At 46.4% G+C, this 26849-nt stretch overlaps 1 protein-coding gene across 1 annotated transcript in view; it reads left to right on the top strand.

Annotated features, from left to right (window-relative positions):
- The first annotated feature begins 2984 nt into the window (after positions 1-2984).
- The window catches only part of RCAN3 (RCAN family member 3), a 64482-nt gene continuing 40617 nt past the window's right edge, over positions 2985-26849 (top strand). Inside the window, exons 1-3 of the mRNA XM_077481853.1 lie at positions 2985-3064; positions 18532-18773; positions 19910-20083. Coding sequence (XP_077337979.1) covers positions 18579-18773; positions 19910-20083 — 369 coding nt within the window. The 5' untranslated portion in view covers positions 2985-3064; positions 18532-18578. The remainder of the gene's footprint in view (positions 3065-18531; positions 18774-19909; positions 20084-26849) is intronic.

Raw genomic sequence — 26849 nt, forward strand, 5'->3', positions numbered from 1 at the left:
AAAGCATCTGTCTTTAAACAGCTCTCACCACCCGGACAAGTCCAAGTCCGGTTTCTCTGCCTTTTCGTCTAGGAACAGGAATCCACCGACCTCCGAGTCTTCAATCCTTCTGGTGTACAGCAGCAAGGAATGAGAAAATGTCTCAGGTGCAACTAGGCTGGCAGAGAGCTCTTTGGAAAAGAGCACAAGGCCCAGGCTTCAGGCCTTGTGCCTCAGCAGTTCAGCACAGATCTCCTCTTGCTTGAAGAGAGGGGGGTGTCCAAAGAGGAAGAACTAGGCCTCTCCCCCTCCTTTTATATCCTCCCCCACCTCCCCATGAGTCTTTGAGACATAACTCAAAACATCCTGGGAACCAGCGGGGTTCTGGGAACAGTAGTTTTATAGTCCTTAAAGAGACCCCGCTACATATATATATATATATATATATATATATATATATATATATATATATATATATATATATATATATATATATATATATATATATATATATATATATATATATATATATATATATATGTGTATGGTGGTGGGGGGTGTATGTATGTATGTTATGTATGTATGTATAGTGTATGGTGGTTGGGGGGGGGGGGGGGGTGTATGTATGTATGTATGTATGGTGTATGGTGGTGGGGGGTGTGTATGTATGTATAGTGTATGGTGGTGGGGGGGTGTGTATGTATATATAGTGTATGGTGGTGGGGGGTGTGTATGTATGTATAGTGTATGGTGGTGGGGGGTGTATGTATGTATGTATGTATGTATGTATATATAGTGTATGGGGGGGCGTGTTTATGTATGTATAGTGTATGGTGGGGGGGTGGGTGTGTATGTATGTATGTATATATAGTGTATGGTGGTGGGGGGGGGGGTGTGTGTATGTATGTATAGTGTATGGTGGTGGGGGGGTGTATGTATGCAGTGGCGTAACTAGAACCTTCAGGGCCCCGATGCAAGAAACCATGAAGGGCCCCCTGACCCCCAGCCAGGGCCCTTCCCTCTGAGGCTGGCGGTGGAACTCCAGGGCGTGGCCACAGGTATGACCTTTGTGAGCCCTGTAGTTCCACACTGGCATCAGTAGTTTTTTTTTATTTTTATTTTTTTTAATCTGGCTGGGGAGAACAGACATCGGACTGAGTGGCAATGCATGAGCAGGAGAGGGGTACTCTGAGGAGCCGGCCAAGGACACAGGTCATGCGGGGAATGCACAGCTAAAGAGCAGCCAGTGCGATAGTCGAGCATGGAGCTCTGCTAGTCACCCTCACCTCCAGCCACCCGTGTGCATGGTGCACTGGTACCCCTAGCTGCCTATGCTGCTGCCGGCCATATGTAGAGGGGGCTGCATGGGCCCCCTGAAGCACAGGGCCCGGTTGCGGTCGCGGACTGCTGCACCCCCTATAGTTACGCCCCTGTATGTATGTATAGTGTATGGTGGTGGGGGGGGGTGTATGTATGTATAGTGTATGGGGGGGCGTGTTTATGTATGTATAGTGTATGGTGGTGGGGGGGGGTGTGTGTGTGTATGTATGTATGCATGTATAGTGTATGGTGGTGGGGGGGGGGGGGGGGAGTGTATGTATGTATAGTGTGTGGTGGTGGGGGGTGTATGTATGTATGGTGGGGGAGGAGAGGTGAGAGTACTTTGAAATCCTGACATGGCAAAAACGTACCTTTGAACCTGGGCTCCAGTCTCGGCGCGATCTCGGCACACATTCCAGAGCAGCGCTCACTGTCTTGTCCCTTCTGCAGGCAGATAGAGGATTGGAGGAGAACACCATGGAGGCTCCGCCTCTGCCTCTCTGTCCCGACTCCCATCCTGCACTCAGACAGCTGAGCAGCAGAAATCAACCAGCGCTATGGTGCTGTGGACTCGAACTCCAGGAGACACGGCACAGTTCAGCACAAGGAGCCACTTGCAGGTCTGAAATGAATAATGTGCCCGGGCCTCAGGCAGGCAGAGACTCGAGCACATGTTTCAAAACCCCTACTGTCTGGGTGAATTCTGGACAGGTGGCAACCCTACTGGGATGGGATCAGGTGGTGGATGGACCTAGGATGGGATCGGGGGATGGATAGTGTTTGGATGGAATTTGGGGTAGTGGATGGAGCTGGGATGGGATCGGGGGAATAGATGGAGCGGGGATGGGATCAGGGGTTGGATAGAGTGGGGAAGGGATCAGCGGAGAAGGATGGAGCCGGAATGGGATCGGGGGGAAATGGAGCCGGAATGGGATCGGGGAGTGACATCCTCCAGTGTCTCTCATTCTGAAGATCAAATGTTGGGAGGTATGCACTGCTCATTCCAAACAAAAGTGAGTGGAGAAAAAGGAGAGGTTCAGGGCCTCATGGAGAACATTACAAGGCGGGCGGCAGAAACCCCAGTAAGAAAGAAAAAGAAAATTACAAGGCCATGAAGTAGATTGTGTATGGAATATGTTTGGAGAATAAGGATATTGTTTGGTATCACTTCAAGGAAAATTTTGATGCCAACACCCTACTGATGGCAGGAAAAATGAAGGAGCAGCAATACACTGATATGTGAATTTGCTCTGCTTGCTTTGCTTTTTCCTCCTCACAGCACAACACAAGTAACAGAGCTCACAGCTTCTAGTGCTGGCGCTGCCCAGTCTTCCCCCAGTGGATTCTGCGAAGAGACGACAGAAAGCTGCAGTATTTCACAGAAAACTAAATTTATATCTGCTTAGCAGGCATTTACTTGCTGCATCACATTTTCACCATTAGATGTCAGTATCACACCCTTTATTGTTCTGTACATCTATTGTTTCCGAACAGTTTTGATTATTGCATAAAATATTCTGCTTTAATGCCTCAAAACCTCGCATACTGCAATTCTGCTATCTTCATTTTAGTTTAGTTTTTTTATTACCACTTAAACTATTGGATGATTGGCGCAGGTACAGCAGTTCCTGTATTTGGAATGCACGCTTAGAGCACTTCCTGTGTTTGGAACGCATGCCCTATGACATCACTTCTGGTTCCCGGGATGTGATGATTGCGATCCTCAGCTGTGTCTTTGGCAGCTGTGAGGGATCATGTACTCTAGGTAGGTGTTTACTGCTTGCTTCTTCTTCTCTGAATATGTGCAGAATTGTCTTGGATGCGCTCTTCTTCCTTGACATTGGCTTGTTTGTGTTGACCCGCTGTGTAATTCAGTGTAGTAATTGTATGTATTGGGGAGGGGGGGGATACTTATTTAGTCCTATATTAATGCACAATCTATGATTGAAGTTCTGTTCAGCACTTTATCCATTATTGGTACTTCTCCCAATATTTGCACTCCAGTCTGCCCTTGTTTGCTGCTAATTCTGTAATGCCAAGGTACATTTCAGATCAGATTTCTAATTCACGATTATTGTTTGATTGTATTGGGTTTATTGTTTTACATTTTTTTTTTTTATGAGTTGGGGAATTAATATAATGTTAGAGTATTCATAAAGTACTTGGTTGCTGCTGCAATTTAATTTAGTAACTTTTGATATTTTAATAAAGCGGAAGTTTAAGTATGGCAATTTTTACCAGTCTGGACCAATTGTAAGTACACCCCTGTGAAAATGTTAGGCAAGTGTGAAAGATGCTGTACATTTTTCAGAAATAGAAGTGTTTATAGTTATACTTTTTGTCAATTAACAAAATGGAAAGTAAACGGAGGACAAATTCAAATAAATATTTGGTGTGACCACACTGCCTTCAATACAGCATCAATTCTAGGAACGCTTTCACACAGTTTTTGAAGGAACGCAGCAGGTAGGTTGTTCCAAACATTACGGAGAACCATAGATCTTCTGTGGATGTAAGCTGCCTCAAATCATTCTGTCTCTTCATCAGTGGCGGCTGGTGCTCCAACATTTTGAGGGCCATAACCACCCCCCCACCCGAGACAGGACGGGAAGGCATGGATCGCCCCCCCCACCCGAGACAGGACGGGAAGGCGGCGATCGCCCCCCCCACCCGAGACAGGACGGGAAGGCGGCGATCGCCCCCCCCACCCGAGACAGGACGGGAAGGCGGCGATCGCCCCCCCCCCCCCCACCCGAGACAGGACGGGAAGGCTGCGATCGCCCCCCCCCCCCCACCCGAGACAGGACGGGAAGGCTGCGATCGCCCCCCCCCCCCCACCCGAGACAGGACGGGAAGGCGGCGATCGCCCCCCCCCACCCGAGACAGGACGGGAAGGCGGCGATCGCCCCCCCCCACCCGAGACAGGACGGGAAGGCGGCGATCGCCCCCCCCCCCCCCCACCCGAGACAGGACGGGAAGGCGGCGATCGCCCCCCCCCCCCCCACCCGAGACAGGACGGGAAGGCTGCGATCGCCCCCCCCCACCCGAGACAGGACGGGAAGGCTGCGATCGCCCCCCCCCCACCCGAGACAGGACGGGAAGGCGGCGATCGCCCCCCCCCCCCCCCTCCCACAGGGGACGGGAAGGCGGCGATCGCCCCTCCCACAGGGGACGGGACGGGGAAGGCAGCGGTCGGCCCTCCCACAGGAGACGGGACGGGGAAGGCAGCGATCTGAGGCCTCCCACAGGAGACGGGACGGGGAAGGCAGTGATCTGAGGCCTCCTTACCTTAAGTCCTGGCCGGGATGACACTGTGATCTCCCCTCCATTGTCCGAGCCAGCTGGATGTGGCTGCAGGTGAGCAGTTCCTTGAGACCTTGCTCCGTGGTCGTTGCTTCTCCTTCCGGAGAAACAGGGTCCTGGCCAATCGGGTCTCAGGACCCACTTGCTGATTGGCTGGGAGAAGACTAAGGAATACAATAGTGAATATTCGCTGTTGTCACACAAGTGGGTGGGGTCAGGGTGCAGTGCTCTGATCCCACTTTTTTTAAGCAAAGTAGAGCCTCAGGCTCTAATCACATACTTAAAAAAAAAAAAAAAAAAAACCCTTTTGAAATCCATGCATCCGGTGCCCTGCATGTATTTTTAAGGGCTGGGCGCATGGATTAGGGAGAAGTGCCCCGTTTTGATGGGCCACCACTGCTCTTCATGTAATCCCAGTCAAGTCTGTAAAAACAGACGATCTTGTTGAGATCAGGGCTCTGTGGGGGCCAAACCATCACTTCCAGAACTCCCTTGTTTTTTCTTTACACTGAAGATTCTTAGTGACATTGGTCCCAAATTTATTCTGCAGCAGCCAATCGCATGCCTCCCTGATGGTATAGCATGATGGATAAGTTTCTTGCCTGTATTTCTCAGCACTGAGGACACCATTGATCCTGACCAGATGTTCAACTCCATTAGTAGACATGCAGCCCCAAACTTGCAAGGAAGCTCCACCATGCTTCACTGTTTCCTGCAGACACTGCTTATTGTACCGCTCTCCAGCCCTTTACCAACAAACTGCCTCCTGCTACAGCCATATATTTTAATGTTTTACTCACCAGGCACCTGCTGCCATTTTTCTGTACCAAGTTCCTACGTTTTCATGCATACTTGAGTCACGTGGCTTTTTCCCTGTCGGAGGTATGGCTTTTTGCCTGCAATTCTTCCATGAAGACCACTTCTGACCAGACTTCTCCAGACAGTAAATGGTATACCTGGGTCCCACTGGTTTCCACCAGTTCTGTGTTTATGGCACTGCTGGACATCTTCTGATATCCAAGAGAAATAAGCAGGCTGTCTTTCAGTTTCCTTGGCCTACCACTGTGTCCACAGTCCTGAATGTTGCCCGTTTCTTGTGCTTCTTCAAAAGAGCCTGAACAACAAATCTTGAAACCCCAGTCTGCTTTGAAATATTTACCTGGGAAAGACCTTGCTGATGCAGTATAACTACCTTGTGTCTTGTTGCTGTGCTTAGTCTTGCAATGGTGTATGTCCTGTGACATGCATCAGTCTTCCACAACCTCACATTAGTACCAAAGTTTGGCTGTTCCACACCCAGTTTTAAGCCTTCTACACAGCTGCTTCTGATTCCATTAATAACTGTTTCAACCTACATATGAAATTGATGATCATTAGCACCTGCTTGGTATAATTGGTTCTGATTCTAATCCTACAAAATAACTGACTTTGTGCAAGTGTAAGAATTGATGCTGGTTTGAAGCCAAAGGGTGGTCACACCAAATATTGACTTGATTTAGATTTTTTTTTTCTGTTCTCTCACTTTGCATTTTGTCAATTGATGAAAGTAAAATATATATTTTCAACACATTCTTACTTTTTACAGCACTTTTTCACACCTACCCAAAACGTCTGCACAATACTGTATGTGTGCGACACACTTGCAGGATCCTCATGGAAGCTGAAAATCATTGTAAAAGGCCCCATTACCACACTCCTTGCCCCTAGCTTTTGGGTCCCATCCCTAGTAGATACAGCGTGACCACAGTTTTGCCTTTTCTCAATGAATGCAAAGTGTTCTCTGATAGGAGGAGGTGGAGAAGTGACATCACAATCTTCACCATGTCCCAATCAGAGAACACTTTGCATTATTTGAGAAAAAGCAAAGGTACCCATGCCACTTGAGAGAGAGACCTCCTGTGTTCAGTAAACAGGGGGGCAGCCGCTCAGGCCTAGAACCCAGAAGCTGTGATCTTCTGGTGCTATGGGGGTTAAAACAAGCACTTGACCTGTGGCAGTCACTCGAGTGCTGACTATGATTGCCTTTTTCACCCCCTTCCACCATTCCAAGGAGTCCTATTATAGATTCTAGGAAAAAGAGACCTATGGATTCATTTGCTCGGCCTCCATTATGGCTGCAGTGTATGAGAAGGGGGCATAGGTCTACAGATTTCCACTATGATAGCCACCACCAGAACACGGGACACTTCACATTAAATGTTGGTAACCTCCCTTTTGCTAATCTTATTTAAAAAAAAAACTAGATTTGGCCTTTAAACTTGGTCACATGTAGGTGTCATATTAGATGGGAGCATGGGGGTGCAGAAATTTGCAGAGTAGCCTGTATTGCATACAGTCAGTGCTGTCCTGTTTCAGATGCTGGTAATTGTAGTCTGTATACCCAACATAGGGAGTCACTCACTTGTTACCTTCTCCACTCGGAGAACATTTTGTATCCTTTTTCAGTAAACGCAAAACATTCTTTAATTTGGACAAGGCAGAGAAGAGGCTGGGGTGACATCAAAATCAAAGAGCTAATGCCATGTAATTAGTTTTTTTTTTTTTTTTTAGTTTTTTTTTTTTTTTAAAACAAATATTTGCTGATTGGTGGAGGTATAAGTGCTGGTTCACACTGGGATAACTTGTCAGGTGATTTAGCTGCCTGACAAGTAGCGCCCCGTTCTGTACAATAGAACCGTTCTAATCGGAGTGACACAAGTTGCTCCGACTTAGAAAAAGGTTCCTGTATGACTTTGGGGGCAACTTGAGGTGACTTGCATTGACTTCTATAGCGAAGTCGTTTGGCAAGTCGCCGCAACTGTCATGTCCAGGTCACCTAAGGAAGTCGCGCTGCAAACCATGCTGCCTCAGTGTGAACTGACACTAAGCGTGTTTTGTTTGCAGACGGTCATTAACTGAGCAGCATCCAGAAGAAAGTAGCACTGACTACTACAGTCAATTTTTGCATCCCTAGCGGCCCTCCGAATGTGAGATACCAATATATGCGTAAACCAGGGGTTGACAAATTTGCTTTGAATTTAGGAGCCAGTTAAAAAAGTTAGGAGCCAGTTTTTTTTTTTCCAGCTCCCGGGGTAAGGCCACTCATTTTCACCCCCTATCCCTAACTCACAATGGAGCACCCAGTCAATAACTCCATTGAAACGCTGTTACATCAGGGGTATGGGCTGACCAGAAAGAGTAAGGCTGGCAACAGATGGAACTGGCTGGCACTGGCAGGTGGCACTGGTTGCCACTGGAAGGCACGTGGAACTGCCAGATGGCACCGGCAGGTGACACTGGTTTGGAACTGGCAGGTGACACTGGTTTGGAACTGGCAGGTGACACTATTGGCACTGGCAGGTGGCCCTGGTTGGTGATGGCAGGTGGCCCTGGTTGGCGATGGCAGGTGGCCCTGGTTGGCGATGGCACTAGTTGTCACTGGCAGATGGCACTGATTGGCGGTGGCACTGGTTGGTGTTGGCAGGTGGCACTGATTGGCGGTGGCACTGGTTGGTGGTTGGTGGTGGCAACTGACAAGTAAAAGGTGGTGGCAGGTGGCACTGGTTGGAGGTGGCACTGATTGGCGGTGGCAGGTGGCACTGGTAGGTGGCACTGATTGGCACTGGGTGGTGGCAGGTGGCACTGGGTGGTGGTTGCAGGTGGTATTGATTGGCGGTGGCACTGGTTGGCACTAGCAGGTGGCACTGATTTGTGGTGGCAGGTGGCACTAATTGGCGGTGGCAGATGGCACTGGTTGGTGTTGGCATGTGGCACTGATTGGTGGTGGCACTGGCAGGTGCCACTGGTTGGCACTGATTGGCGGTGGCAGGTGGCACTGATTGGCGGTGGCAGGTGGCACTGATTGGCGGTGGCACTGGTTGGCGCTGGCAGGTGGCACTGGTTGGTGCTGGCACTGGTTGGCGCTGTAACAGAGGAGCTGGCGGGGCCCTGGTTGACGATGGCACTAGTTGTCACTGGCAGATGGCACTGATTGGCGGTGGCACTGGTTGGTGTTGGCAGGTGGCACTGATTGGCGGTGGCACTGATTGGCGGTGGCACTGATTGGCGGTGGCAGGTGGCACTGGTTGGTGGTGGCATTGGTAGGTGGTGGCAGGTGGCACTGGTAGTTGGCACTGGTTGGCGGTGGCACTGATTGGCGGTGGCAGGTGGCACTGATTGGCACTGGGTGGTGGTTGCAGGTGGTATTGATTGGCGGTGGCACTGGTTGGCACTAGCAGGTGGCACTGATTTGTGGTGGCAGGTGGCACTGATTGGCGGTGGCAGATGGCACTGGTTGGTGGTGGCAGGTGGCACTGATTGGCGGTGGCACTGGTTGGCAGGTGGCACTGGTTGGTGGTGGCAGGTGGTATTGATTGGTGGTGGCACTGGTTGGCACTGGCACTGATTGGCGGTGGCAGGTGGCACTGATTGGTGGTGGCAGGTGGCACTGATTGGCGGTGGCACTGGTTGGCAGGTGGCACTGGTTGGTGGTGGCAGGTGGTATTGATTGGCGGTGGCACTGGTTGGCGCTGGCAGGTGGCACAGGTTGGTGATGGCACTGGTTGGCGCTGTAACAGAGGAGCTGGCGGGACCCTGGTTGGCGATGGCACTAGTTGTCACTGGCAGATGGCACTGATCGGCGGTGGCACTGGTTGGTGTTGGCAGGTGGCACTGATTGGCGGTGGCACTGATTGGCGGTGGCAGGTAGCACTGGTTGGTGGTGGCATTGGTAGGTGGTGGCAGGTGGCACTGGTAGGTGGCACTGGTTGGCAGTGGCACTGATTGGCGGTGGCAGGTGGCACTGGTAGGTGGCACTGATTGGCACTGGGTGGTGGCAGGTGGCACTGGGTGGTGGTTGCAGGTGGTATTGATTGGCGGTGGCACTGGTTGGCACTAGCAGGTGGCACTGATTTGTGGTGGCAGGTGGCACTGATTGGTGGTGGCAGATGGCACTGGTTGCCGCTGGCAGGTGGCACTGATTGGTGGTGGCACTGGCAGGTGCCACTGGTTGGCACTGGCACTGATTGGCGGTGGCAGGTGGCACTGATTGGTGGTGGCAGGTGGCACTGATTGGCGGTGGCACTGGTTGGTGGCAGGTGGTATTGATTGGCGGTGGCACTGGTTGGCGGCACTGGTTGGCGCTGGCAGGTGGCACTGGTTGGTGCTGGCACTGGTTGGCGCTGTAACAGAGGAGCTGGCGGGACCCTGCCGGGGTGTGAAACTGACAAGTAACAGAGAGGTGGATATGTCAGATTTCAGCCTGATGTTGGGGTGGGCGGGACTCAGCAGCTATCTAACACCAGCCAACGATTGGGCTGCGTAAGAAAAGGGGCGGGCCACATACACGTAGCGGCCCGCCCAGATCCCATTGGCTGGTGTTTAATAGCTTGCTGGGTCCCGCGCCCACCCCGGCCAGGTCCCGTCCACCCCGACATCAGGCTGACAGATAATCCTCTCTCCATTGCCTGTCAGTTTCACACACAGCGCGGTGCTGCAGAGTGTGAAGGAGGGAGGAGGGCGGCAGTCAGTGTTAATGCTGCTGCATGTCTGGGGCATCGATAGTGAGTCGACTGGTGGCAGCTTAGGCGCCAGGTCGCGATTTCTGGTCGCATTGGCGACCTGGCGCCTGGGGTTTGTCGAGCCCTGGCGTAAACCAATATTTCCTGGAGTTCAGCTAATGTTCTTTTAAAAGTCATTTTCAGCCCAACTCCAAGAAAAGTAATGCCGCGTATACACGACCGGACTTTCCGTCAGAAAAGGTCAGACGGTCTTCCCGACGGAGTTCCGGTGGACTTCCGACTGAACGGACTTGCCCACACACGAACAGACTGTTCATTTTGAACGTGATGAGGTAAGGCAGGACTAGAAAAGGAAGTTCAATAGCCAGTAGCCAATAGCTACCCTTGTGTCGTATTTGGTCTGTTGCACCAGCATACAGACCGGTTTTCCAGATGGGAATTGATCCCTTTGGACAGATTTGAAACATGTTCTATTTCTATGTCCATCAGAATTTTTGAAGAAAAAAGTCAGATGAAGCCCACACACGATCGGAATATGCGACGGAATGATTTCGTCTGACCTTTTCTGCCGGAAAGTCCGGTCGTGTGTATGTGGCGTAAGTCTTGCAGTGGGGCTGGGCCAGCACAGGAAGGGTTCACTGCTCACTTAGTCAAGCGGTTCTAAAAGCAATTTTACTTAGCTGATCCTCTGTTCCCCCAGCAATTGGCCATCTCCTGTGCACTGGCAGTGGAATATGCCTCCTCATGTCTAATGTAGGGCCGTTGGTCTCTGCAACATTCTTGATAACATCAGAGGCATTGAACCTTTGGATTGCAGAGGAGAGGCTGTGGGGATTGATCTAACCATGAGGAGGAGCCTGCAGGAGAATAGGATAAGGTGAGTAAAACATATGCTGTACCTGTTCCCCATAGAAATACATGAGCAGTTAACTCTTATAGTGTGGGCACAGCCCTACTGCAAAGGAGGACTCTTCCCCCCCCCCCCCAGAAGTTCAGCTTCAAAATAATCCATAAGGGTCCCTTTTTCAGGCATTTCCTGTCATAGGGTGACAACACTCTGTTCTTGTCTTCTTATTGCTCTCCTGTGTTGTCACCTTGTCATATGGGCTTACAATGGCGAAGCTTCATGTTTTTAGGCAGAAAGCGGCTACAAAGAGGCTGCAGGAGATCAGCAGCGTTGCAGTTTCAACAAAGGATGGAAAAATGTGATAAAAAGTCTTCTACTTTCTCCTTTTTTTTTTTGTTTGTTTGTACACACATGCAAAGGAAATGCCATGCAGCTGGGATTCAGATCTGCTTTGTAATTGGCCATTGCCAGCATGCCTTCATTAGTGCCTTACCAGTTTTGTAATTTTACTGGGATATGTGTTCATCAACTAACCATAAACAACTTGTTTGTGAGGGGTCTGATGAAACACATTTTGGCAAACGGCCGAAGCCACCCTGAAAAAAAAAAAAAAAACTTTCAGCCCCTACAATTCCACTGCATTAAAAGAAAAAAAAAAGTAACCATAGGGCCCAGGCCTGTTTTCAATAGGCAATGCTCCCTTTTAACCACAAGATGGCTCTGTCACATAGAAACCCTGTCTGTTTCCTGAGCAGGAAAGTGCAGATCTTCCACCAAAAAAGGGGGGACAACACAATTCCAGTAAAATACAAAAGGTACAGGAAAGCCCTGCTCGTAGAGCTTACATTGTAAGGGAGGAGGTGGTGGTACAAAAGGTAATAGCTGCAGAGAATGATTAGCTGGGGTTGAAATATAGGCGAATAACCACTGGATATCTTCTCTTTTTTTTTTTTTTCCATAAAATGTACAGTGACAAAGGTGAGTACACCCCTCGCATTTTTGTAAATATTTTATGTGACGTGACCAAACTGAAGAAATGACACTTTGCTACAATGTAAAGTAGTGAGTTTACAGCTTGTATAATAGTGTAAATTTGCTGTCCCCTCAAAATAACTCAACACACAGCCATTAATGTTAAAACCGCTGGCAGCATAAGTGAGTATACCCCTAAGTGAAAATGTCCAAATTGGGCCCAAAGTGTCAATATTTTGTGTGCCCACCATTATTTTCCAGCACTGCCTTAATCCTCTTGGGCATGGAGTTCCCCGGAGCTTCACAGGTTGCCATGAGAGTCCTCTTCCACTGTTTGCAGGCTTTCTTGTGCATCATCTTTAGAAGAGGCTTCATGCAGACCAATTTGGAGCAGTGTGCGGCGTATGGTCTGAGCACTGACAGTCTGACCCCCCCCCCCCCCATCCCTTCAACCTCTGCAGCAATGCTGGCAGCACTCATACATCTATTTCCCAAAGACAACCTTATGATATGACTCTGAGCATGTGCACTCAACTTCTTTTTTTTTTTGGAGGGAACGTGGGGATGCAATATTGCGCTGTTCCAGATATTACAAGAAGGGATAAACTGGCTTTATAGAAGAATTCCCACCACAAATGGTTTCTGTATTCTGCCCCCCAATGTATAAAGTATATGTAGCACTTTGTCCTGTTTCAGTTGTTTCAGTAGATCCAGAGCTAGTGTGGTTGGCAGAGCGCCCCCTGTCCCTCACTGCTGTCTGACCACGCTACTCTAAATGAGACAAATAATTGCCACTGATTGACAGTGCTGGTCTTGTGCACCAAACACTTCCCAGGACCTACACAGCACAAGCAGAGGAAGGTGACAACTAGGGTGGGTGTTTCAGGTCGCTTGCCTAGTAAACTGTTGCAGGCACATTCACAGCAGATGGGAGCAGAAATCAAGTGAGCGCTGCCTGAGCGCCACAGCAGTTATGCTGGCGTTCTCCTTCCTTTGCCCATTAAAGTGGTTGTACACACTATACAACCAATTTTACCTACAGGTAAGCCTATATTAAGGCTTACCTGTAACTGTAAGTGATTGAAATATCTCCTAAACCTCCACGGTTTAGATATTTACAAAAAAGCCATGTGCTGATGTCATTGGTGCATGCGCACTTTAGAAAGGGCAGATCGTTTCTACTAGGGGTCATGCCGTGACTAACGGCTCCCATGTGCATGCAACTCCAGACAGTCACAGAGCCAGAGTTCGCGGCCCCGGAAGGAAGAGGGGTGATGATGGATGCTCGCTGCTAGTGGGAACATCAGTGACATCGCAGACTTCGGTTTCAGGTAAGTGCGATGCATAGTAGCCCATTATACTTTACCTCTGCAGGGAAATAAAGAGCAAGTAAAACCCACCAGGGTTTACTTCCTCTTTAACCTCTTGAGATCCACGCTATAGCCGAATGACGGCTACAGCGCGGACCTGCTTTGCCAGGACTACGTCTATTGACGTCGTCCCGTGCACGAGCAGCCTGCGCGCCCCCTGAGGGGCGCGGGCGGCGCGCTCTGTGATTCCCGAGTCTATGAGACTCGCCTGATCACGGATCCCCTTACCCGACCCCTTACCGACCCCTTACCATGTGATCAGCTGTCAGCCAATGACAGCTGATCATGTGATACAACGGAGCCGGTAATCGGCGGCCGATCAAAAAAGCCGATCACCGGCGGCCGTGATCGGGACATCAGTCCCGATCACGGCCAGCGTATTGGTGCCCATCTGCCTCCTGCCAGTAACCCCCAGATGATTAAAAAAGTGCCACACAGCAGTGCCACCCAGCAGTGCCATACATCAGTGCCCACAGTGCCATACATCAGTGCCCACAGTGCCACCTATCAGTGCCCACAATCTGCCTCAAAAACATTGCTGCACCTCAGTGCCACATATCCGTGCCCATCAGTGTCATCTACCAGTGCCCAGCAGTGCCACCTATCAGTGCCCATCAGTCCCATCTATCAGTGGTACCCATCAGTGCCGCCTTATCTGTGCCCATCAGTGCCGCCTTATCTGTGCCCATCAGTACTGTCTTATCTGTGCCTATCGGTGCCACCTTATCTGTGCCTTTTAGTGTAGCTTTAACTGTGCCTATCAGTGCACACCAGTGCCGCCTCATCAGCGCATTTCAATGAAGGAGAAAAATTACCTGTTTGCAAAGTTTTATAACAAACTATTAAACATGATTATTTTTTTTTTTTTTTGCATCTTTTTTTGTTTGTTTAGCAAAAAATAAAACTCCCAGCTGTAATTAAATACCACCAAAAGAAAGCTCTATTTGTGGGAAAAAAATGATAAAAATTTCATTTGGGTACGGTGTTGTATGCCCACGCAATTGTCGTTCAAACTGAATCAGCGCTGAAAATTGGTCTGGGCAGGAGGGGGGTTTAAGTGCCCAGTAAGCAAGTGGTTAAAGCGGTTGTAAATCTCCTAAACACTGCAGTGGCGCATGTGCACAGGGAATTCCCGGCAGACACCGGACCCTGCCGGAAAGAAATCCCCCAATGCGCAGAAGTGACGATATCGCTGCTCCGGCCACTCGCAGCGCTGGAGCCACGATACCCGGAAGGGAACATGTCAGCTCCCTCAGCGTGTATCGGGTGAGATGTCAGGGCCTCGTTCTAAGGTAAGTATTTCATAATGAGCTAGTGTGCGGTTGGCGAGTTTACTCCCACTTTAAGACTCGTATGCAGATGACTATCAGTAGCACTTCTGCACTAATAGGTTTAAATTATGTCAATAATGAACAATAGAAACCCACCCAAATTGGGATTCTATAAGAGGAAGCGCTGACAATGTGGACTGGAATAAGTATAAAAGTGATTGTCACTAGACTCACTCAATTTCCACGTGACAAAGGAAGGACATGTGTTTTTAAATTAATCCATAGACCAGAATTATATTTTTCAAAGGTATTGATATTTCTTTAAATCTTGAAGCGGACCATCAGTCTTCTTTTATTTTTATTTTTTTTATTTTTTTCCATCTTTCCATCTATTAAATCTTCTGCCTTTTGTTATTTTAACTTTGGATAGTAAAACATGTTTTTTCCTGCCAGTAAATACCTTATGCAGCCCCCTTCCTCTTTCTTGTTTGGTAATTAGCCTATGCTAATGACATCATGCACAGCTCTCTCTCTCTCTCTCGCTCTCTCTCTCGCTCTCGCTCTCTCTCTCTCTCTCTCTCTCTCTCTCTCTCTCTCTCGAGAGAGAGAGAGAGAGAGAGAGAGAGAGAGAGAGAGAGAGAGAGAGAGTTTGACAGCAAGGGAGGAGGGGTGAGTCACAGCAGAGCCAAGGAGAGCTGCAGAGCTGGAGGAGGCTGAATGAGAGGGGGGAGATAACAGGGGACTTCAGAGGTTCATGTGTATTCATTGAGAGAAGAGAAATTTGGAGGCAAGCTGTGTATATGTGTGTGTGTGTGTGTGTATGTATATATCAGTTGCTCTCATATGTTTACATATCCTGGGCGAATTTATGATTTTTGGCCATTTTTCTGAGAATATGAATGATAGCACAAACTTTTCTTTCACTCATGGTTAGTGTTTGGCTGATGCCATTTGTTATCAATCAACTGTGTTTACTCTTTTAAAATAATAATGGCAACAGAAACTACCCAAATTACCCTGATCAAAAGTTTACATACCCCAGTTCTTAATACCATGCATTGCCCCCTTTAACATCAATGACAGCTTGAAGTCTTTTGTGGTATTTGTGGATGAGGCTCTTTATCTTCTCAGATGGTAAAACTGCCCATTCCTCTTGGCAAAAAGCCTCCAGTTCCTGTAAATTCTTGGGCTGTCTTGCATGAACTGTACATTTGAGATCTCCCCAGAGTGGCTCAATGATATTGAGGTCAGGAGACTGAGATGGCTACTACAGAACCTTCACTGTATTCTGCTGTAGCCAATGACAGGTTGACTTGGCCTTGTGTTTTGGATCATTGTCATGTTGGAATGTCCAAGTACGTCCCATGCGCAGCTTCCTGGCTGATGAATGCAATGTTCGTCCAGTATTTTTTGATAACGTACTGCATTCATCTTGTCAATAGTGGGAGGGGTTATATAGGAAGTGGACTTCTTGTCTTGGAGTGTGCCAGTGTCCATCACCTGAAGGTGGCATATAACCCACATAGTAACTACTATGGCTCTGTGTCCCCTGATGTACGATAAGAAAGAAAGCCATTACCATGCAAATGCCACATGTATGAGCTACAAAGGCACAAGAACTCCACTTGCCTTTCCCAACGCAGGGTTTTCTGTGGTAAAAATCAACAGACCCAATCTTTACCCTTTGCGGTGGATTCCTTTAACAAACCTTCAGGAGACGGGGAACCCACAATCTTGGACCCGCAATAGCATCCCGCCAGTAAAACTTTATGGCCTTAATACCAAAAGTACTGGATCCCGGGATCCAGCTCTCTAAAAAGAGAAGCGTCTACAGGCAAAACCTTGTTTCTTTGCACACGAGGCCCGGGTACCATTCAATTCGGCCTAAAAGACACTTTGAATGGATCTGGCTGCATAGCTAGCCCCAGCAAGGATTGCATCCAGTGGAGCTCAGCACATCTTTACTCGTGACCAACACCTTAGATACTGATAAAAAAAACTGAGGTACCCCCAGTAGTGGGAGGGGTTATATAGGGAAGGGACTTCTTGTCTTGGGGTGTGCCAGCGTTGATCACCTGAAGGTGGCCCTATAACCCACATAGTAAGTACTATGGCTCTGTGTCCCTTGATGTACTTCAAAGAAAAGGATTTTACAGATAAACTGTTTTAAAATCCTATTTCTGGGGACTCGACCATGCAGCGCATCTTTCTTCAAGTGCCTCCTTATTGTGCATCTTGAAACAGCTGTGCCATATATTTTCAGAGGCAAAGAAGTGCGGGGCTGTTAATGTGTCCGAAAATTCAGGTAAGATGGTCCCATCCCTAATAAGTAGACAAAAGATTCCCCCTTAATGGGACTTTAAATGGACCACCAATACCACCAAAATTCAATAAAATAAATAATTTTAATTCCTATAACAAGGCTTAAAAAAGAGAAACTTACAGACACATAGTATCTCTAATAAAATATCAAACAGCTATACATAGAAAGCATGTATATAAAATAACTCTCAAAATATCCCAAACCCAGGGTTGGGGTTTGGGATATTTTGAGTTATAGCATATTGTCACATAAAAATATTTTAAATAATTAAAGATGAAAAGAACTCACTTCAGATGACGACTTGTTAGTTGAAACGTGTTGGGTGACCTCTCTGCAGCCACCGCTCTTCCTATATTGATGTATATGTTGCCTTTTTGATGCCAGCAAAATGTGAGTTCTTTTCATCTTTAATTATTTAAAATATTTTTATGTGACAATATTACGCTATGTCGGGTCTCTGCTTTTATGGTTTTATGTACGAGACCATCATCCCATCTTGCATCGGACATTAAAGTTTTTTTTTCATCCTCTTTAACGTTGCGGTACAAGTTGAATCCAAGGAATATTCATATCTATCGAAAAGACCCCATATACAATGCCTATACGACTTGGGGGACGTATGTCTCACTAAGTCCAAGTCCTCTGGTAAGCCTCCCCCATTTTCACGGTGGCGGTGGTGTTGCACGTTAGAGTACGCACTGGTTTTGAAAATAACGTTTGCGAAAATTGACTTCTCTACAAATTCACCTCTGGACATTATATATTTTTGGGACTTATTAGGCATAAGCACCTTATTCCTGCTATTTATTACTAAATATTTTCCACTTATATTTTTTCACTTTATATATTTTCTCACTTATATGTACACTTTGGGGTTTATCTAATTTTCAAATATGAGTCTAATTCCGATGTTCAATTAACATTGTGAATAACCTTTCTTCTCTTATCTGAATGATCTATATTGTGATTCGTATATTTCTATTTTATTGTCTTTATTATAGCGCTACACATTTATTTTTCTTAAATATCGGCATCGGCCAGAGAAAAACCCATATTGGTCGACCTCTACATTTAACCCTTTGTCTGCTAGTGGGGGTTAAAAGCGCCTCTTAAACAGCGGTAAAGCGCCGCTAAAACTAGCAGCGTTTTACTGTTGACGCAGATCAGTGCCAGTGTGAAAGGGCTCTTAGAGCGGAGACTGCATGCCAGGCCTTCTCCTCCAACATCAGTGCCTGACCTCACAACAAATGCATATATATATATATATATATATATATATATATATATATATATATTTATATATATGTGTAGCGCTATATATATATATATATACTTCAGTAATCTCCACTTGCTTCTGGGTTCCGTGCTGAGTGGCTGGCCTGATGCTCTGTGATTTACAGATGGTCAGCCTCTTGGCATGGGCGCCATTCAGAGAATGCCTTGCATCCTCTGAACGCAAAGCCTTCTCTAATTGGATGAGCTGGAGAGGCAGGATGGTGATGTCACAGTACAGGAGAGCAGTCCCTAGATGCGGGACCTGGACGCAAGGGGGGAGATCATTGATGTAGAACCTCTGACCTAGTTTATAATTTGTGGTCTGTGTGTTTGTGTTAGAAGTAATTTGTATTAATTATGTAATGTTTTGCAGATTATTTTGATCACAAAGAGGATCTAAGGAGTTAACAAGCAGTAACAATGCTGAGAGACACCATGAAAGCGTGGAATGAAAGTTCAGATATATACAGCAGTGACCAAGAAGAGGAGGAAGAAGAGATGATCTTTGGAGAAAATGATGATGATCTTGAAGAACTAATGGATTTTAGTGACCTTCCGACATCTCTGTTTGCATGTAGCGTTCATGAGTCTGTCTTTGAGGTAGATGATCAGAAGGTATGTAGGACCCATTTGTTGTGTTTTAAATGTAAATAAACTAATAAAACAGCTTGTACGTTAAGGCTAGGTTCACACTATTGTGATGTGGGAACCTGCACTGGTTCCCGCATCGCATCTCCCTGGCAGTCAGTACACACTGCCCTATGCGAACTGCTGCGGATGTCAATACAAAGTTAATGACACCCCCAGATCGATTCGCAGATAGCAGTGTGAACTGTGAAATAGTGCAGGAATTGGATTGCAAAGATGAAAATTCCCGTGCAGTATACCTAAGGACACTTGTTGAGGATGCCGGTAATGTAGTCTTATGTTCTATGAATACGTTTGAGCGAGATCGTGACACAGCTATAGAAAACTTTTAAAGTTTGTAATTCTCACACTTGATCTTGCATGACATACACCTTATATATGTATCATGATTTTGATGTGAGTTACTGGTAATGAGGTTCCCATATCTGTGGGATATACATCAGAAAGCATGAAATATTTGTACCTGAATATGACCACTTCTTTTTTATTAACAAAGAGTGGCACATACTGTATGTATGTATCACTATTCTAAGCTGAGAAAATGTAGCAGATCCTGCTCTGGGGTGCAAGCCCATCAATCTGCTTCTTGTTATATGCTGTGTCTGTTACAGACACAGCATATACCAGTTCAGGTGGAGCTGCATGCTCCAAACCCCCCTCCACTACCCCCCCCCCCTGCTAAATTGAGTGCAGGAGGGATGAGTAGGGTTCACTGCACAAGTAGAGACAGTAGTGTGAGCGGTTTGCAGACAATTCACATAGGCCTGATCTATATACTGAAATCATGTAAGAGAGGACCCTGCGCCAGTTTCTGTTTTACTCTGAAACAAACACTGGCGTGGGTGGGGCAGAAAGAACTGAAATAATTCTATCTGGCTATTTAATGTGGCGTGCACCACAAATACTATTTTCTTGCATCGTTACATTGGCGCATAAACCTTTGTTATTACCTCCCCAAGTTATCATAGACTGCATACTCGTTCCACAGCCATTGCAAAGAAAGGACATGGCAGACTAGAGGTTTTTTTTTTTGTTTTTTTGTTTTTTTATGCTGCTATTTTAAAGAAAGTAATTTAATTCCCAGTTTCTTTGTTTCCATTCAGGAAAGATTCAAAGCTCTCTTCACTATCTATGACAATGAGGTCTCCTTTCAGCTGTTTAAAAGCTTTAGAAGAGTTAGAATAAATTTCAGCAACCCAGAAGCTGCAGCTAGAGCAAGAATTGAGTTACACGAATCTGACTTCAATGGAAAGAAGTTAAAGTTATATTTTGCACAGGTAAAGTATAATGCATACAACTTATACTGACACAACTTAGAAGAGAAAAATGCTTTTTAAATGCAAGTGCAAATCCTCCAAAATCCAGCCACTTAATAATGGCTTCCTATATGATTTCCACCCCTCTGTTACCTAGGCCTACAAACAGTACTCCCCTTTTAGTTGTCAGTCTTTTGACAATCCTATGTTACTGTACACTTTAATTACAGTATAATAAATATTCAGAATGTAAGGCTCTTTAAGTATAACTATGTTACTTTATGATTCTGAACTCCATCTATATAGGCGAATGCATGAGGATGATGCAAATTTGTTTTAGTATTTAGCCTTTAAAGCTCAACTCTAGCCAAAAAAAAATTAATTTTTGTTTTTTGGAGTATTGAGTAGCAGTAAAATAGTCAGGGGTTCTAATTTATTCCCACTCTTAAAACAAAACACACAGTTTTTGGCTTGAAATACTTTATTATAAAACTTCTGCTTAGTTCAAGCATTTACAGTGCTGATCTGCTTTGTCAGGGTTCAAAGAGGATTGCCTTTGTTTTGTCTTATAAAGCAGTTTCTGAATGTCATATTGTAAAAATATCTAAACTTGCAAACCGGAAACTGTTCTAAGAAAAATTTAGGTCACGTTCTTTACATTATGGCTGGATTTAGAACCTTTTTATTCTGTGAAGACGTAATATCTATAATCTTATCCTATTACTAAAATGCACTGTCCAGTAGATTTTTGCTTGTTCTGTCAGAACTGACATTTTTTGAAGATGTTCTGTACATCCACAGAGCGTGTCCAGGTTGCTGTAGTGTGTTGCATTTTACAGAAAATGACAGGCAGCACAGCAGACTGAAAAGTTTTATTTATATATATATATATATATATATATATATATATATATATATATATATTATATTCTCTATCCATTTAGTTTTTTGTAATAATTTTCTATGAAAGTTACACTTTAACACTTGGCCTTTAGCTTGGCCTCCCGCTTTATTCAATCTGTTATATGGATTAACCACTAGAGGGTGTATTTCTCCACCATGGTGCTTAACATTTGGAGCAGCGTAAATTCATTCAGAGCAACTGTGGTTTCAGAACAATAAAGCCCCATACACACTATCAGTTTTTCTGCTGAGTTTTTTTCCTTCAGATTTACCAAAACCATATAATATGAGGTCAAACCTTAGGAGTTTCAATTTATATGCAATCAGGCAGGCCCTCGCACTACATGGTTTTGGTAAAATCTGAAGAAAATCAGCAGAAAAACTTGGTGTGTATGGAGCTTAATTGGTATTGCCTGGCTCATTCAAAGCTAGTTAGGATGTATATTGCTGGTGGCTTTTGTGCTACTTTAATTTTACGTTTTCTTGCATTTTGGAGAGAGTTTCAATTCAGCACCATGTTAAGTTAGGAATACCACTTTACAACTTGGTCTTTGTTCTTTAATCGCTTTAGCCCCGGAAGATTTGGCTACTGAATGACGAGCCATTTTTTGCGATTTGGTACTGCGTCACTTTAACTGACAAGTGCACAGTCGCGCGGCGCTGCACCCAAACAAAATTTACGTCCTTTTTCCCCTTAAATAGAGCTTTCTTTTGGTGGTATTTGATCATCTCTGCGGTTTTTATCTTTTGTGCTGTAAACAAAAAAAACAACAATTTTGAAAAAAACACAATATTTTGTACTTTTTGCTATAATAAATATTCCCAAATTTCTTTTTAAACACGTTTTTCTCAGTTTAGGCCAATATGTATTCTTCTACATATTTTTTCGTAATAAACACAAAAATTATAGCGTCTACAAAATGGGGAACAGGTTTATAGCATTTTTATTACTATTTATTTTTTTTCTTTACTAGTAATGGCGACGATCTGCATTTTTTTTCTTTTCGAGACTATGACATTATGGCGGACGCATCGTACACTTTTGACACATTTGTGGGACCGTTGGCATTTATACAGTGATAAAAATGTAATTGGCAGGGGAGGGGTTAACACTAGGGGGCGGTCAAGGGGTTAACTGTGTTCCCTCTCTGTGTTCTAACTGAAGGGGGGGGTGGGACTGTCTAGGGGAGATGACAGATCGTTGTTCGTACTTTGTATGAACACACGATCAGTCTCTTCTCCCCTCAGAGAACCAGGATGTGTGTGTTTATACACACACACACACACAGATCCGGTTCTTGGTGTGTCACGAGCGATCGCAGGAGCCTGGCGGTCATCGTGACCACTGGGCACTCGCATCGGCTCCGGGGGCAAGCTGCGGCCATGTGCACCCCTAGTGGCCACAAGGGGAAGCGACATAACATAACGTCGCTTTGCCCAGCCATGCCATTCTGCCACAGTAAAACTGCGGTGGCTGGTCAGCAAGTGGTTACGTGTTCTGCTTCTCTTAACCACTTGCCGACCGCCGCACGCCGATGTACGTCGGCAGAATGGCACGGGCAGGCATAAGGGCTTACATGTACGTCCCTTGCCTCCCGCGGGTCGGGGGCCCGATCGGGCCCCCGCCCGGTGCCTGCGGCGGTCGGTATTCGTTCGGGAGCGATCCCGGACGAGGGGACGGCCATTCATTCATGGCCACCCCCTCGCGATCGCTCCCGGCGAATGAAATTGTCCGGTGACATCACTTCCTCTCCTGTAATGTAAACACAGGAGAGGAAGTGATGTATTCTCTCCTCCGTGTCGGTAGTTTTCGTTCCGGCACCGAGGAGAGAGCATCGGTGAGTTGCACAAGCACTACACTACACAGTAGAACATGCCAGGCACACTCACACCCCCCCTTTACCCCCCGATCACCCCCCAATTACCCCTGCCCCCCCAGTCACAGTGACACCAATTGCTTTTTTTTTTTTGCATTGGTGTCATTTGTGACTGTAATAACTGTTAGGGCAGTTAGGGTTAGCCCCCTTTAGTTCTAATGTGCCCCCCTAAGCCCCCCAATAAAGGTTTAACCCCGTGATCACCCCCCCGTCGCCAGTGTCACTAAGGCAGGGTTCACATTGCAGCGGTTTATGAGAACGAATGTGATTCGCACCGCACTGCAGTGTAAATCACATCCGATCTCTGTGCGATTCGAGTTCAGCCATTCGCCGCACCCGCCACACCCGCCGCACCCGCCGCAAATTCGCACGGGACCCTTTTTTTGGCCCGCAGCAGAATCGGATCGCATGGGTGTTCACACCATGCGATCCGAGTTTGCAGATCGCACTGCGATATGCGAACTGATCTGGGGGTGTCAGTAACATTTCACTGACACTCCCAGCAGTTCGCATAAGGCAGTGTGAACTGCCGCCGGGAGGCATGCGATGCGGGAACCCGCCGCGGATTCGTGGCGTTTCCGCATCGCTCCAGTGTGAACCCAGCCTAATAAGCGATCATTTTTCTGATCGCCGTATTAGTGTCACAGGTGACGCTAGTTAGGCAGGTAGGTATTTAGGTTCGCCGCAGCTTTTTATAGCGCCAGGGACCCCCATATACTACCGCATAAAGCCCCCTGATTGCCCCCTAGTTAACCCTTTCACCAGTGATCACCATATAACTGTTACAGGTGACGCTGGTTGGTTAGTTATTTTTTTATAGTTTCAGGGCACCCGCCATTTATTACCTAATAAAGGTTTAACCCCCTGATCACCCGGCGGGTGTCATTTGTGACTGTAATAACTGTTAGGGCAGTTAGGGTTAGCCCCCTTTAGTTCTAAGGTACCCCCCTAACCCCCCCAATAAAGGTTTAACCCCGTGATCACCCCCCGTCGCCAGTGTCACTAAGGCTGGGTTCACATTGCAGCGGTTTATGAGAACGGATGTGATTCGCACCGCACTGCAGTGCAAATCACATCCGATCTCTGTGCGATTCGAGTTCAGCCATACAGATAGTATGGCTGAATTCGTGTCGCACCCGCCGCAAACTCGCACGGGACCCTTTTTTTGGTCCGCAGCAGAATCGGATCGCATGGGTGTTCACACCATGCGATCCGAGTTTGCAGATCGCACTGCGATATGCGAACTGATCTGGGGGTGTCATTAACATTTCACTGACACTCCCAGCAGTTCGCATAGGGCAGTGTGAACTGCCGCCGGGAGGCATGCGATGCGGGAACCCGCCGCGCATTCGTGGCGTTCCCGCATCGCTCCAGTGTGAACCCAGCCTAATAAGCGATCGTTTTTCTGATCGCTGTATTAGTGTCACAGGTGACGCTAGTTAGGCAGGTAGGTATTTAGGTTCGCCGCAGCTTTTTATAGCGCCAGGGACCCCCATATACTACCGCATAAAGCCCCCTGATTGCCCCCTAGTTAACCCTTTCACCAGTGATCACCATATAACTGTTACAGGTGACGCTGATTGGTTAGTTATTTTTTTTATAGTTTCAGGGCACCCGCCATTTATTACCTAGTCTCACTAGTGTACCCCTAAATTTAGGGGTGTCTACTTTCAAAAATGGGGTCATTTGGGGGGGGTTTGTGCCATCTTGGCATTTTATGGCCTTCAAAACTGTAACGCCCTTAGAAAGCCTGAAGGCGGTGCTTGGTTTTCGGGGCCCCGTACGCGGCTAGGCTCCCAAAAAGTCCCACATATGTGGTATCCCCGTACTCAGGAGAAGCAGCAGAATTTATTTTGGGGTGTCATTTCACATATGCCCATGGCATGCGTGAGCAATATATCATTTAGTGACAACTTTGTGAAAAAAAAAAAAAAAGTTTGTAATTTTCCCGCAACTTGTGGCAAAATATAAAATATTCCATGGACTCAACATGCCTCTCAGCAAATAGCTTGGGGTGTCTACTTTCTAAAATGGGGTCATTTGTGGGGGTTTTGTGCCATCTTGGCATTTTATGGCCTTCAAAACTGTAATAGGTAGTGAGGAGTGAAGTCAAATATTTACGCCCTTAGAAAACCTGAAGGCGGTTCTTGGCTTTCGGGGCCCCGTACGCGGCTAGGCTCCCAAAAAGTCCCACATATGTGGTATCCCCGTACTCAGGAGAAGCAGCAGAATTTATTTTGGGGTGTCATTTCACATATGCCCATAGCATGTGTGAGCAATATATCATTTAGTGACAACTTTGTGTAAAAAAAAAAAAAAAAAATTTTTTTTGTCATTATTCAATCGCTTGAGGCAAAAAAATAAAATATTCAATGGGCTCAACATGCCACTTATCAATTTCCTCAGGGTGTCTACTTTCCAAAATGGGGTCATTTGGGGGGGTTTTGTACTGCCCTGCCATTTTAGCACCTCAAGAAATGAGATAGGCAGTCGTAAACTAAAAGCTGCGTAAATTCCAGAAAACGTACCTTAGTTTGTAGATGTGACAACTTTTGCGCAAACCAATAAATATACAATTATTGACTTTTTTTTTACCAAAGACATGTGGCTGAATACATTTTGGCCTAAATGTATGACTAAAATTGAGTTTATTGGATTTTTCTAATAACAAAAAGTAGAAAATATCATTTTTTTTCAAAATTTGCGGTCTTTTTACGTTTATATCGCAAAAAATAAAAATCGCAGAGGCAATCAAATACCATCAAAAGAAAGCTCTATTTGTGGGAAGAAAAGGACGCAAATTTTGTTTGGGTACAACATTGCATGACCGCGCAATTACCAGTTAAAGCAGCGCAGTGCCAAATTGTAAAAAGACCTCTGGTCATTTACCAGCAAAATGGTCCGGTCTGAAGGTGGTTAAAAAGCAATGTGCAGAAAAGTCAGTACATTGTGAAAGTTGCTTATCAGAAAGTGGCTTTTTTTTTTTTGTTTGTTTAACCACTTAAGGACCGCCGTATTGCCATTGTACGTCATTACAATGGCACAGGCAGGCACAAGCATGTACATGTACGTGCCTGCCTTCCAGCGGGTGGGGGGTCCGATCGGACCCCCTCCCGCTGGATACGGCGGTCCGGTTCGCTGCAGGAGCGATCCGTGATGAGGGGATGGCCGTTGGTTTCTGGCCATCCCCTCTCGATCGCTCCTGGCCAATGACAAGCTTCCTACCACTGTGTATTGTATACACAGGAAGGAGGAAATTATGTCATTCTCCTCGGGGGGCGGTCTTTTTGACCGGACTACGAGGAGAAGACAAAAAGTAAGTGCACCAAAACACTACACTAACACATAGGTACACATAGGTACACAAACCCCCCCCCCACAGTGTCACTGATTGCATTGATCATTTATTTACTGATCACTGCATTCAGTGTCAGTTGTAAAAGTAAAAACTGTCAGGGCAGTTAGTGTTAGGTCCAGGGTAGCCCCCTATAACCCCCCCAATAAAGGTTTAACCCCCTGATTGCCCCTAGCGTTAACCCTTTCACCCCCTTTTGCCAGTGTCACTAAGCGATCATTTTTCTGATCGCTGCATTATTGTCGCTAGGTAGCTAGTTATTTTTTTAGGTTCACCGCCAGGTTTTTATAGCGCTAGGTACCCCGATATACTACCCAATAATGGTTTTAACCCCCTGATTGCCCCTAGTTAACCCTTTCACCAGCGATCACAGTATAGGTGTCACTGGTGACGCTGGTTAGCCAGTTAGTTATTTAGGTTCCCTGTCAGGTTTTTATATAACGACAGGGACCCCCATATACTACCTAATAAAAATTTGAACCCCCTGATTGCCCCTAGTTAACCCTTTCACCAGTGATCACCATGTAAGTGTTACGGGTGACTCTGGTTAGTTTGCTTTTTATAGCATCAGGGCACCCACCATTTATTACCCAATAAAGGTTTAACCCCCTGATCACCCGGTGGGTGATATCAATTAGGTTTTAGGGTCAGG

This window comes from Lithobates pipiens, unplaced genomic scaffold, assembly GCF_037356315.1.
Source record: "Lithobates pipiens isolate NorthernLeopardFrog02 unplaced genomic scaffold, aLitPip1_a1.2 Scaffold_16, whole genome shotgun sequence".
Lineage (NCBI taxonomy): Eukaryota > Metazoa > Chordata > Amphibia > Anura > Ranidae > Lithobates > Lithobates pipiens.